The sequence below is a fragment of the Polistes canadensis genome, unplaced genomic scaffold (genome assembly GCF_001313835.1).
Source record: "Polistes canadensis isolate GaletaPanama2010 unplaced genomic scaffold, ASM131383v1 scaffold_62, whole genome shotgun sequence".
NCBI classification, from domain to species: Eukaryota; Metazoa; Arthropoda; class Insecta; order Hymenoptera; family Vespidae; genus Polistes; species Polistes canadensis.
The window spans coordinates 234,035-246,352 of NW_014569609.1; the positions used below are offsets into that span (position 1 = coordinate 234,035).

The following is a 12,318-nucleotide window of genomic DNA, read 5'->3' on the forward strand; positions in this document are numbered from 1 at the left end:
TATATATATATATATACCTGACTCACCTACATATCCTACTACTACATAGATATACTACATTCCGAAAAGAGCCGTCTGCAAATGGTCGATAAAGTCAGATGGCCCGGCGGGTTGGTTCTGTGGTTTAAAAAAGGAAGGAAGCTCATAAAATCAAGAAGCACAGATAAGCTTTCATGAAATTTGAATTCGTCGTTAAGCGTCGTTTCACCTACTCCACAACCGGTGGTAAATATCGTGGCTTTGAAAGCTATTTACTCGGCGCATTATTGCGTTAAGTTTTCATAAAGGCGAAGGCACACTTTGTGCAAATGACACCGGAGAATTTACTGGATTTCAGTCGAATTAACGTGCAAGATTTTATAATCAAAGAAACAACGTAACATACAACCGTATGGTTATTTTTCATCTCATTTACTTATATACAGGATGTCTCACATAACTCTAGTCACGATTTTTTAAGTACTTAAGATAACCTGACAAACAAAATTTTATACTTATAGCAAGTAGATTTTAATGATTTTTATATTAAATTAAAATACACTCTTTTGTCTACGCGTTGAATACTTTGTCGAGTTATAAATTGATCTGCCAATGTTCAAAAAATGTCAGAGAATGCAATGCTGTAAATTGTGCATCTTTGCAATTTCTTTGCAAAGTTTCGGTAAATTTTTTTTGTACTAAAAGTGAATAGATATTAATAAAACTTATATTAAATTAAAGTACATTCTTTTGTCTACACGCTGAATACCATACCGAGTTATAAACTTAGCATGTCAAGTTCAGAAAATGCCAGAGAATGCAATACTGTCAATTGTGAATCTTTGCAATTTTTTTGAAAAGTTTCGGTACATATTTTTTATACTTTTAGCAAATGGATCTTAATAATTTTTATATTACATTAAAGTTCACACTTTTGGCTACACGTAGAATACAATTTCGAATTATAAATCGATTTGCAAAAGTTCATAAAATGTCAAAGAATGAGATGCTGCAACTTTTTCCTACTTTGACATTTCTTTAAAAAGTTTCAGCAAATATTTTTTATACTTAGACCATGCGAATTTTAATAATTTTTATATTAAATTAAAGTACAGTCTTTTATCTACAAGATGAATACTCATTTAAGTTATAAATCAATTTGCAAAGGTTTATAAAATGGCAAAGAAAAATTAGCGGATTAGGCAATGTGAGCAATGCCTAAAACCAGGCATTGTTAACATTACCGGCCTAGGTTCCAAACCTCCCCCGGCAATGTTAACAATGCCTGGCCTTAGGCAATGTGAACAATGCCTGATCCGCAAACTTTTCTTTGCCATTTTTTGAACCTTTGCAGATTGATTTATAACTCAAATTTGTATTCTACGTATAGATAAAAGAGTGTACTTTAATTTAATATAAAAATTATTAAAATTCGCATGGTCTAAGTATGCAAAATATTTGCCGAAACTTTTTAAAGAAATGGCAAAGTAGGAAAAAGATGCAGCATCTCATTCTATGACATTTTATGAACTTTTGCAAATCGATTTATAACTCAAAAAGGTACTCTACGCGTAGATAAAAGAATGTACTTTAATTTAATATAAGTTTTATTAAAATTCGCATGGTCTAAATATAAAAAATATGTACCGAAACTTTTCAAAAAAATTGCAAAGATTCACAACTTACAGCAGTGCATTCTCTGACATTTTCTGCACTTTACATTTGATTTTCATAACTCTACAAAGTACTCTACTTGTAGGCAAAAGAGTGCACTTTAATTTAATATAAAAATCATTAAAATCTATTTACTCTAAATATAAAAAATATTTGCCGAAACTTTTCAAAGATATTGCAAAGATGCACAATTTACAGCATTGCATTCTCTAGCATTTAATGAACCTTTGCAGATTGATTTATAACTCAAAAAGGTACTCTACGCGTAGATAAAAGAATGTACTTTAATTTAATATAAGTTTTATTAAAATTCGCATGGTCTAAATATAAAAAATATGTACCGAAACTTTTCAAAAAAATTGCAAAGATTCACAACTTACAGCAGTGCATTCTCTGACATTTTCTGMACTTTACATGCAATATTTATAACTCGACAAAGTATTTTGTTCATAGACAAAAGAGTGTACTTTAATTTAATATAAGAATCAATAAAATCAATTCAGTTTTAGTAGAAAAAATATTTATCGAAATTTTTCAAAGAAATGGCAAGGTTTTACAATTTACAGCATTGCATTCCCTAACATCTTATCAACCCTTGCAGATTGATTTATAATTCGACAAAGTATTCAATGCGTAGACAAAAGAGTGCACTTTAATTTAATATAAAAATGATTAAAATTCGCTTGCTATAAGTATACAATTTTTTTTTGTCAGTTTATCGCAAGTACTTAAAAAATCGTGACTAGAGTTATGTTCGACACGCTGTATATATATTTTTCTGTTTTTTTTTTTTTTTTATTTTATAGATATATATACTAATATACCAGAACGAGCGAACACATAAATGTCTACTATTTTTTATCTTTTATTTTTTCTGAATCACCATCAGCATCCCCCGCACGGGGATGATTCTTCGTTCGAGAATGAGGAAAATAAAATGAAGATTTAGCGAATGAGAGAGTGGTTATTCGTATACGAGAAGGAAAACGAGATAACGAGAGATAGAAAGAGAAAAAAGAAGGAGTGGTTTGTAGGTGGTGGTGGGGGAGGAGGGTTGTTAGGGGGTTAAGCCATTCGTCAGGATTTCGCGTAACACGCAAAACGAAATAAAGGAACTGGTCCGAACACTGGGTCCGGCTCTGGCTATGGGAGTCTGGATCCTGAAACGTTCGTTGGTATCAACTTCCTAACGCGAAATTTTCGAGAATGTTGAAGAGGATAGCCACACACACGCACACACAGTAGCGGGTTTTACAAGCTTCAAGAGAGAAAGTGGCAAGGGTTGGTGGGAATGGTTGGTTGGTTGGTTGGTTGGTTGGTTCGTTGGTTGGTTGGTTGCTTTTAAGGAAAGACCGAGCATCGAACAAGTTATAAGGGTTCATCTGCACAGACACGCGTCTCTCTATTTGCATAACAGAGGAGCATCGCATAATGGAAATTGCTCAGAATTGTATAACATTGCGTGCCTCGCAACATGTGTTATATGTACGTATTGTTGGTTGGTTCGTAGGTAGGTAGGTAGGTAGGTAGGTAAGAGAAAGGTAGTAACTAACCCATAGAATAGAAAGAGAAAGGTATTTCTCTCATTCTCGCGTGCTCACGAATAATTAGCAGCAGGACCTGTGCATGACACGAACGTTAGAAGCTACCACTGAACTAGTACTACTTCGTCATGCGATAGGCATGCCACGTTTCCCTGCTATCCATCCACCTTTCCCACACTTTTTATGTTTCACGTAAAGCTCGTGCGAGCTTTAAGAGACATCTCCGTGTCTCTTACTCGTACAATCTTCTTTTTGTCATAAAAACGAACGAATAAAACGAAAAATAGAAATGAAGAGAGAAAGAGAGAGAATGATAGTTCTCAGGATGCTTATGAATTTACGGGAGAGAATTCTCTCTCTCTCTTGTGTGATTTTATGAGATTTATTTGATTCTCAACACCACAGTTATAAGAAAGGAACAAAGAGAGATAGAGAGAGAGAGAGAAAGAGAGATAGAGAGGGTGACTCGAAAGTAATTAAAACGAGTGCTTGTAGCTTCCCCTTCCCGTAGGACTAATCTCAGCAACCTATTCTATGTTTTCTTAGAACCTCGGGCGCTTGTACGACACTATCTAGTTACAGAGAGAGCATTTCCCAAGTTTCGTTGCCACGGACACTTCGCAACTACGCTAGAAATAGAAACCGAAGCTCGAGAAGTTTGTTCGGACAGTGATTTTGCACTTTGAAAAGCTTTCGATGAAAGGCACCCGATGAAAAGCTTACTCTCTCTCTCTCTCTCTCTCTCTCTCTCTCTCTTTTTTCCTGATATACACGAAATTACGTTCGAATAGACGACCCCGTGAAATGGGATGAAAAGGGGGAGGAAAAAAAAGTGATTATCGGTTTATCGACAGGAAAGAGGTATTCGCAAGAAGAATAACTAAAGAAAGGTAGAAAAAGATAGAGAAAGAGAGAAAGAGATAGACAGATAGAAATGTCGGAAAGCAATATTTTCCAAATTTCGTTCATCTCGACAGTTTCTCTATCGAAGTCACTCGCCGGTTTGCTTGTCTAGCAACGGCGGCCAGTGATTCTCTCATGGGAACAACCTCCCATGAGAAATCGCTGGCAATCCCAAAGATTGACGGAGCATCTAACGACGGAAACTTGAATTTTTCTTCTACCAGGAACACTTGGTGGATAACGAAGATAGTGAGGCGACTATGTCTATACGTAGAATCTAAGATTAAAGATCATTGCAGTTGTGAAATATTACCGTCTCTCTTAACGACGAGAAATATATCTTTTTGGTATTCTCTCTTTCACAATTGGTCGAACGTTTCTATACTTTTCTTCTCCGGTTTTGTTCTTTTTTTTGTTGTTGTTTTTGTTGTTGTTGTTGTTGATTTCACTTTATCAGAAAAATTAAAAAATCATTTTTCTTTTTAATTCCTCTATGGAATATGGTTGGAAAATATTCTAACAAGTTTAACAAGAAGATAAATATATGTGTTACTTATTTTCTTAATATTTTCTAATCATTTTCTCATATCAATTTCGATTGAAAATAAAATGTTGATCATTAAAATGGATTTGGGATATGATGAACGATTTTCTAAAATATTAAGCACGCAACCTTACGCATCTATCGCATCAAATTATCGTTGAAAATAAGAGCTTTTCCTTACCTCCCCACGCCCCCTCATCACCCACCCACCCAATTGGAAGGTAAAAGATTTTGACGTTTTTCAAATTGTTCGGAAAATAGTCGACGATGTAAGACGATTAGGTATAGCGTAAGAATTTCTCAAGAATTTCCTAAGAATTTCTCAAGAATTTAACGAGAATTTATGTGTGCACCCCAACTGTATATATATATTTAATGTATATATATACCCATAATCGTTGAACGATTGATACCACTCGAAAATGCATTTAACGCGACGTAAAAAAAAAATCGATTTTCTGTTATATCAGCTTATTTTTCATTGACCGAAATATCAGCACTTTTTCGAAGATGAAAAAAAAGGGGGTTGAGAAAATAAAAAAAAAAAAATAAGATTCACTTACCTTCAGATGAATCAAGATGAAACACGACACAGATGAATAGGACGAACCACGATGATACTTTTGATGCACCAAGAAATGAATTCATTATTGTCATTATTTGTGGTTTATTTTTTTTTCGTTTCTTCTGGATGAAAAAAATCCGACAGAGAAGGAAGAGAGTTGTGTAAAATAAATGAAGAGAATGAGATATCAGTTTCGTCTTCTTTATCACGTAAGCGGTACACGTACAAGTTAGTATAAAATCTACGCGAACCGGAGTCCAGATGCAGACTGACTCGTACTACGGAGTCCTGCAGGAGCAACACCGCACGCATGCGTCCTGCAAGCTCTCCACGTGCAACTACTCTTTCCAACCTTTCTATACGCAGACCTCACGATCATACCTTCTCCAATTTTGTCTATTTCATTCTCAATAATATCGATTAAATTTGAAATTAAACAATTATCCCTGTTCCCCTAAACCCCCCTTCCCTAATTACATTTTCTAACTTATTCTTTTTGGGTTTCATTGCATAATATTTTTAAGTAATATATTTTGATTTTTATTTTACAATATTTTTCATTAGAAACTTTTCGTTTATTTATTCATCTATTAAAGAATATTGTGAAATTCTTTAAATATATATTTAAAGTTATTTTCATCAGATGATATTTTATTTCAAGTTTATTTAAATTGTGATGAGTTGTTCATCTATATTGTCAATAATTATATTGCAAATGGATTTTTTCAATTATTTCGTTGAATTATTTAGTGTTCACGCACAATTATCGATATGATAATAATGATATTTTTAATTTTGTAGAAAAATTTGAAATTTTTTAAATAATAAATCTGCATATTATATTTTTCAACAGGACATTATTTCATTTTAAACTCATCTACAAGTTAAATTCAAAATTGCTGTTATTTATTTCGTCCATTTCCGATTAATTACTTTCCGAATCAAATTATCCAATTATAATTAACAGAAAAAAAAAAAAAGAACAAAACAAAAAAAATCCTAACGCGTATTCATATTTATCGATAAAATCTCCGTTATATTGTATAATATTACAGTACATATCATTTCATTTTAACCTTATTTACAAGTTAATCATCCCAAATTGTACAATCGCTTAAATATTTTATCCTAAATATGTCTAATAGAAAAAAAAAAATGAATATTTCGAACGATTAAATTTAATTTAACAAGTATATTACATTAACGAGATTTACCATGATAAAAGAAATAAAATATATAATACATTTAAAGGACAATATAATTTCTCTTATATTCGAAACAATCTAATTTTTCTTTTTTATATATATATATATATATACATATATATTATATTTTCAAATCGATAGGAAGTAAACGTGTTTTCTTATAAAACGAAAGAAAAAAGAAAGAAAAATAAGGAGAAAGTAAAAGAAACGAAGGGTGAGATAGATAGATAGAGATAGGTAGAAATATATAGAGAAAGAGAGAGAGAGAGAGAGAGAGAAATAGAGAAAGAGGGAGAGAAAAGCATGAGGTACGCGGAAAGAACATCATTAGTGAGAAATTCCGTCGACGACAATCGCATTTGACATAAATTTCTCATCCGTGCGAGCGACTTCCTTGAACACATTTTTCGTTCGAGGAAATCCAAGTGAAAATCGTTCTAGTTGTCTGAAGGACGAGAGTCCCGGGGCCGTCAGTACGTTGCAAAAGAGAGGAAGAAGGAAGAGAAAAAGAGAAAGAGAGAGAGAGAGAGAGAGACGACGGATAGGTCAAACGAGAAAACTTTACGGATTAAGCGCAATCAAGTATCGATAATCTTCCTCGATGAATCGCGCCACTAATTTTTCTCATCGCGAGCATTAGAACAGATTTTCTACGTGCTTATTCTCGTGGAGCAGCTTTTAAATGGAAAAAAAATGAAGGGAGGGGTATGGGAATATAATCGTCAACGAAAATGAACAAGTAACTCGTACCTGATCCGACTGATTATTTTCAAACAAGACTATGATTACTATGAATATATATATTTAAGCCGATATAAAATTCTTCTTTATCGTCAAAGATATTTTCTCGTTATAAAAAGCAAAAAAAAGAAAAAAAAGAAAGAATTATAATCGAAACGAAAAAAAATGGGCAAGATAAAGTAAATTATTTTTCAAGAATACCGCGACTATGACTACGACTACGACTACGGTGAACGCTCGTTACGCTTACCTTGGAAAATAGTTCAAAAGGATTACGTTAGCGTTTAAAGTGATGCCATTTAGCGATGACGATACCATGGCTAGGCTTCTTAGGCGATAATGATGCTAATAATTCGCCAACGGGAAGCCTCTCACGTTCAACGTAATTCACTGGCCCTAATACAAATGGGTCCCGCGTCTTTCGCGGCCGTTAATGTTAATAAACCAAGCTGAGGAGTTGCACGTGTAGCATCAGATTTCTAATTCTAATAAATTCCATATGAGGCCGTAGTTAGCTAGCTAGCTTGGGTAAGTCACGAGCGTGCAATATCCGACAAATGTAGGATCGTATCATTCTTTAATGAACAACTTGTACGTGAGTGTACATGGATAAAGACAAATTTCGGCTGGTCAAGGATGTTAAAACATGAAATGAATCCTTGTACGTTTTGTTTAGTCGATAAAACGAAAGAAAACACATTGTACAAACGAATAAAACTATCTCAAGCTTGAGTTATAAAATAAAAATGCACGAGGATACCTGTTCCTTGTGTGTATTTTAAATCAACCCACAACGTAGCAATTGAAACTTATTTTTATTATGAAACTAACCCAACGCGGTAAGATATTTCGCAATGTTCAACTAAGGAAGATCAATTTTATTTAAAGAAAGAAAAAGAAATAAAGAGAGAGAGAGAGAGAGAGACAGAGAGACAGAGATAGGAGAAATGTTACGTAACAGATGAAACGTGGCTGGACTGATTCGCGAGCTTAGTCACTTTGAAGGGACCAAAATGTCCAGGCATATTTCGGCCTGGCAAACTCGTGCTTACATCTAACTCCTCTACACGTATGTACTTACCAATACATACATTCCTATATATATATATATATATATACATACGTAAGATAAATAATATATGTATATACAGGTGTGTATGTGTAGACATCTCGTGTCATATAGAATAGTACGGCACAGTTTGCGTGCAATTCGCTCACCTTCCGTCACCGAGCAGAGAATCCACGAGCTTCTGATGTTGATTATACGCTCGAGCCTGCAGCATTTCCTGTGTCCCAATCTTCTCTCTCTCTCTCTCTCTCTCTCTCTCTCTCTCTCTCTCTCTCTCTCTGTTAATGTTACTCTGTGACCTATGTACTTGTCTCTATCTATATACGATTTCTCTTGCAATAACCTATGACTCGGCCCGAGACACACATTTGACAAATATTCTATATTTCTACGATTTACTTTAGAACAACCCACCCCCATCTCACCCCCCACCCACTCCCCATACTGTTCTTATTAGTTAGACGCTTACCTATACGTCGAATACGGGAAATTCGATGCATTTGCCATGGTTATAGTTGTTCGAACTACGGAAATTTGAATATCCGTTACATTGTACGTAGTATCTCGCAAAATGTTCGAGAAATCGAGTGAACGAGACATACCAGAAAGAGAGAGAGAGAGAGAGAGAGAGAGAGATCGACTTAAATCGTTTCCCGAATCGAACTTCGACGTTTGTGCTATCGGTTAGCGAATAGGAAAGAGACTTCTAAGACGGGTCCCTACGTTAACTATTCAACGCTTGTCGAATGCAGATCGATAATGCTCCACTCTGAAAATCGGATCTGAGTCGCGCGAAAGTTTAAACTTCCAATGGAAGACGTTTAAGCTTCTTTTCCCACCCACTACCACCCCAACCACCCCTCCCCCTCCCACCATGTTACCGAGACGTTTCTTATTACTTTCAACTATATTTATACTTTCCGATAGCCAAGCTTTCTATAACTTCTTTCTCTGTCTCTCTCTCTCTCTCTCGCTGTTTCATTCTATTTTTCGGTTATTTCAGTTTTCTTAAAAACCTTTTAGCAACTTTCAATCGTCATAAAAACTCGACATATTTAATATCCATACTCTGGACAACAACAGGAACGCTCAATTTGTATATAACGTTAATTAACTGAGTAAACTTTTTTTCCATACCGAAATCGAAATATTCGAAGAAAACGGAATTCTTTGTTGCCCAACGCTTTATGAATTTCTCATTCTACTTTTCTCTATCTTTATTTTTCATCGTCTTTTTCTATTTCTTGTCTCACTCTCTCTCTCTCTCTCTCTCTCTCTCTTTTTCTATTCTGCTTGTATTTTCGTAAAACGCGTCGTCGTTCTAGCAAACTCGTAGAGAAAGAAAAAGAGAAAGAGAGAGAGAAAAACACCTCGGCCAAGTTTTAAGCCAGTAACAAGTCGGCCGGAGGAAATTAAAGCACTTTCTTCGGAGAACGGACCGCACGATTTTACAGTGAGACAAACTAACAAAACAAGTGGCTAATGAATTATTGAAAGTACACTTGCAACATCCATTCTTACGTTTTTCCAATCCCATTGAAACATTGGCATCGCAATCACCATCACTTTCTCACTTTTTCTCTCTCTCTCTCTCTCTCTCTCTCTCTCTCTCTCTCTCTCTCTCATGCCTTTACGTACGTTTCATTCGATTTGATTTTATTCCGAGAGCGTGCTTCTCATCCGGAATCGAAACAAACAATTCTATATCACAGGCAAAATTAAAAAGCACGAGCGGCCGGTATCATCTCCGATATATCGAAGAAATATATCGGGATTGCGTATCTGACTGGAATGGTGCGAGGAGCACCAGCTGGAATAAAAATGAAATGGCTTATTTTAAGTATAAAAACGCTTGTACTAAATGAGCCAATTTACGCTAAAGAGAGAAAGAAAGGATAAATATAAAAAGATATATATATATGTGTGTCTGTATAAATGTATGCATATATATATATACACATTTATAAATATAATTATATAATTATATATATATATATAAAGTAAAAGAGAAAACTTTGTGAAATTTTCTTGATTATATTATCCGAGTTGGTCGAGAAAAGAAAAAAGAAGATTATACAAAAAAAAAAAAAAAGTGTAAAAAGAAATTAAAAAAAGATAGGCAAGAGGAGAAAAAAAATTTGTACTCGCGTGCGAGACCCACCCCCGCTCCCGCCCACGCCCTCGCCCTCACCCTCGTCCCCGCATTCGCACCCACACCTATCCCAGACCCCCGCCGGGCTCGAACTCGTCGTCGACGATCGACGTGCGTCGCTTCGAAAATATAAATTTAATAGAATTCAAAGCTCTGTCAACGAAACGTTGGACGAGGGGAAAATAACGAAAGCCTGGGTGCCGTCCTTTCGCGCATTTCGTGTCACGCTCTTCTTGCTGTGCAGCTTGATTAAATCCCGACGTTCCTCTTCACTCTCCTCACCCCTCTTCACCTCACCACACCTCACCACACCTCACCACACTATTTCTCTGGCCATTGTAAACAAGGTAGCCGGACCCCCCTAGCCCCCTCCCCAGCCCCCCTTTCCACCTTTCCCCCTAAAACCCAACCCCCCATAGTGTCTGTGCGTTAAAACATTCACGCGCAAAATTCGGATGCACAAAAATCACCGGTGACGCGATGCCCGTACGTTACCGTGCGAACGAACAGTCACACAGTTTCGACGCATCGATGCGATCTACGTACGTTCTCGGTGTTGCATTTCTTTTTTTTATTTCTATGGGTTGGAAATAAAAAAAAAAAGAGTGCAACAACGATTGATAAATAAAAGGGATATATGCGTAGATTTGATTACCACCCCATACCAGCCCAACGGATTCGATTATCTATCTAATAAAGAAGATTGGAATTATACTTTAAAAATGAACATTTTAGTTAGACACATTTTTTTATATAATTATTATATTGTAATTATTATATTATATTGAATTGTTTATATATATTGTAGAAACATTTTATATTGGATTGGGTTGGCAACTATGTGATTGCGGATTTTGTCAATAGATTATTATTAAAAGAACAGCACTCACTTGGTTGCTAAATCAATAAAAATACAATTATATTATCTTGAAATACGTTGTGTTAATTTTACAGGAAAGATAGTTGTCAGTTATGTGTAATAATATTATTCATTAATATTATATTGTTCGATGATAAATTTAATCAACTAATTATAAAAATGAGTAATGAAATTTTTTAAATACTAAACTGTTTCAAAATTCTATAATTATGAATTAGGTAAGTTTATATATATTGTGACGCTCACGTATTATTTTAATTCCCTTTAAAATTTGTTCTATTATTAAAAAAGTAACAGATAGATATTCACATATATTCAGATTTATGTAACCCGATTAAATATATATATATATATTTGAATATTAGATATTTAAATAATTTATAATATCCTTCGTAAATCTCATAGAAAACATTTATATCAAGTTTTATATCGAGAAGGAAAAATAAAATAAAAAGAATAAGATAAGTAACAAACAAAAAATATAAAAATAAGGAAAAAAAGATGTTTCGTTGTTTCTTCATTCGAAGGATGTTGCACGTATTATAGAAAAGACGAGTTAGAGGTTGGATATAACGTTATCCTTTTTAACAAAAAAAAAAAAATAAAAGTACTGTGCGAGAGCCACGAGTTGCATTCGCGCGTTAAAACACACGGTGCAATGGAAGGCATCCGTGCAAATCCTAGGAAGTCAACAGGAAGAAACGCGATGTCCGCTTGGTGTGAGTGAACGAATAGTTGATACAGTATAGAGACACACTTACTATATATATATACAGTAAGTGTCTAGTGTAGTATTATAGCATACTACGCGCCGAACACAGGGAACACCAAGCAGAGTTGAACACCAGTGGATCCTTGCTAGTGTTTCACTGAAGTATCTAAGAAGTGAAATGAAATGTAGACGGCCGGAGGCGTGACTCGAACTCGTATGAGTCGCACCAGATGTTACAATATTTACTGCGAGTTCGGCCCTTTCTACCCTTATCTTCAAACCTACCCACCCGCCTATCCTACTCGCGATAGCTAGCTTCCTACCGATTCCGATACACTCAAAATGTCTAT

At 34.9% G+C, this 12,318-nt stretch overlaps 1 protein-coding gene across 1 annotated transcript in view; it reads right to left on the bottom strand.

Moving 5' to 3' along the window:
- LOC106786005 (limbic system-associated membrane protein-like) overlaps positions 1-5,465 on the bottom strand; it is a 194,021-nt gene extending 188,556 nt beyond the window's left edge. The window contains exon 1 of the mRNA XM_014746941.1: positions 5,208-5,465. Within this exon, the coding sequence (XP_014602427.1) occupies positions 5,208-5,301 (94 nt within the window). The 5' untranslated portion in view covers positions 5,302-5,465. The remainder of the gene's footprint in view (positions 1-5,207) is intronic.
- Positions 5,466-12,318: the final 6,853 nt, after the last annotated feature.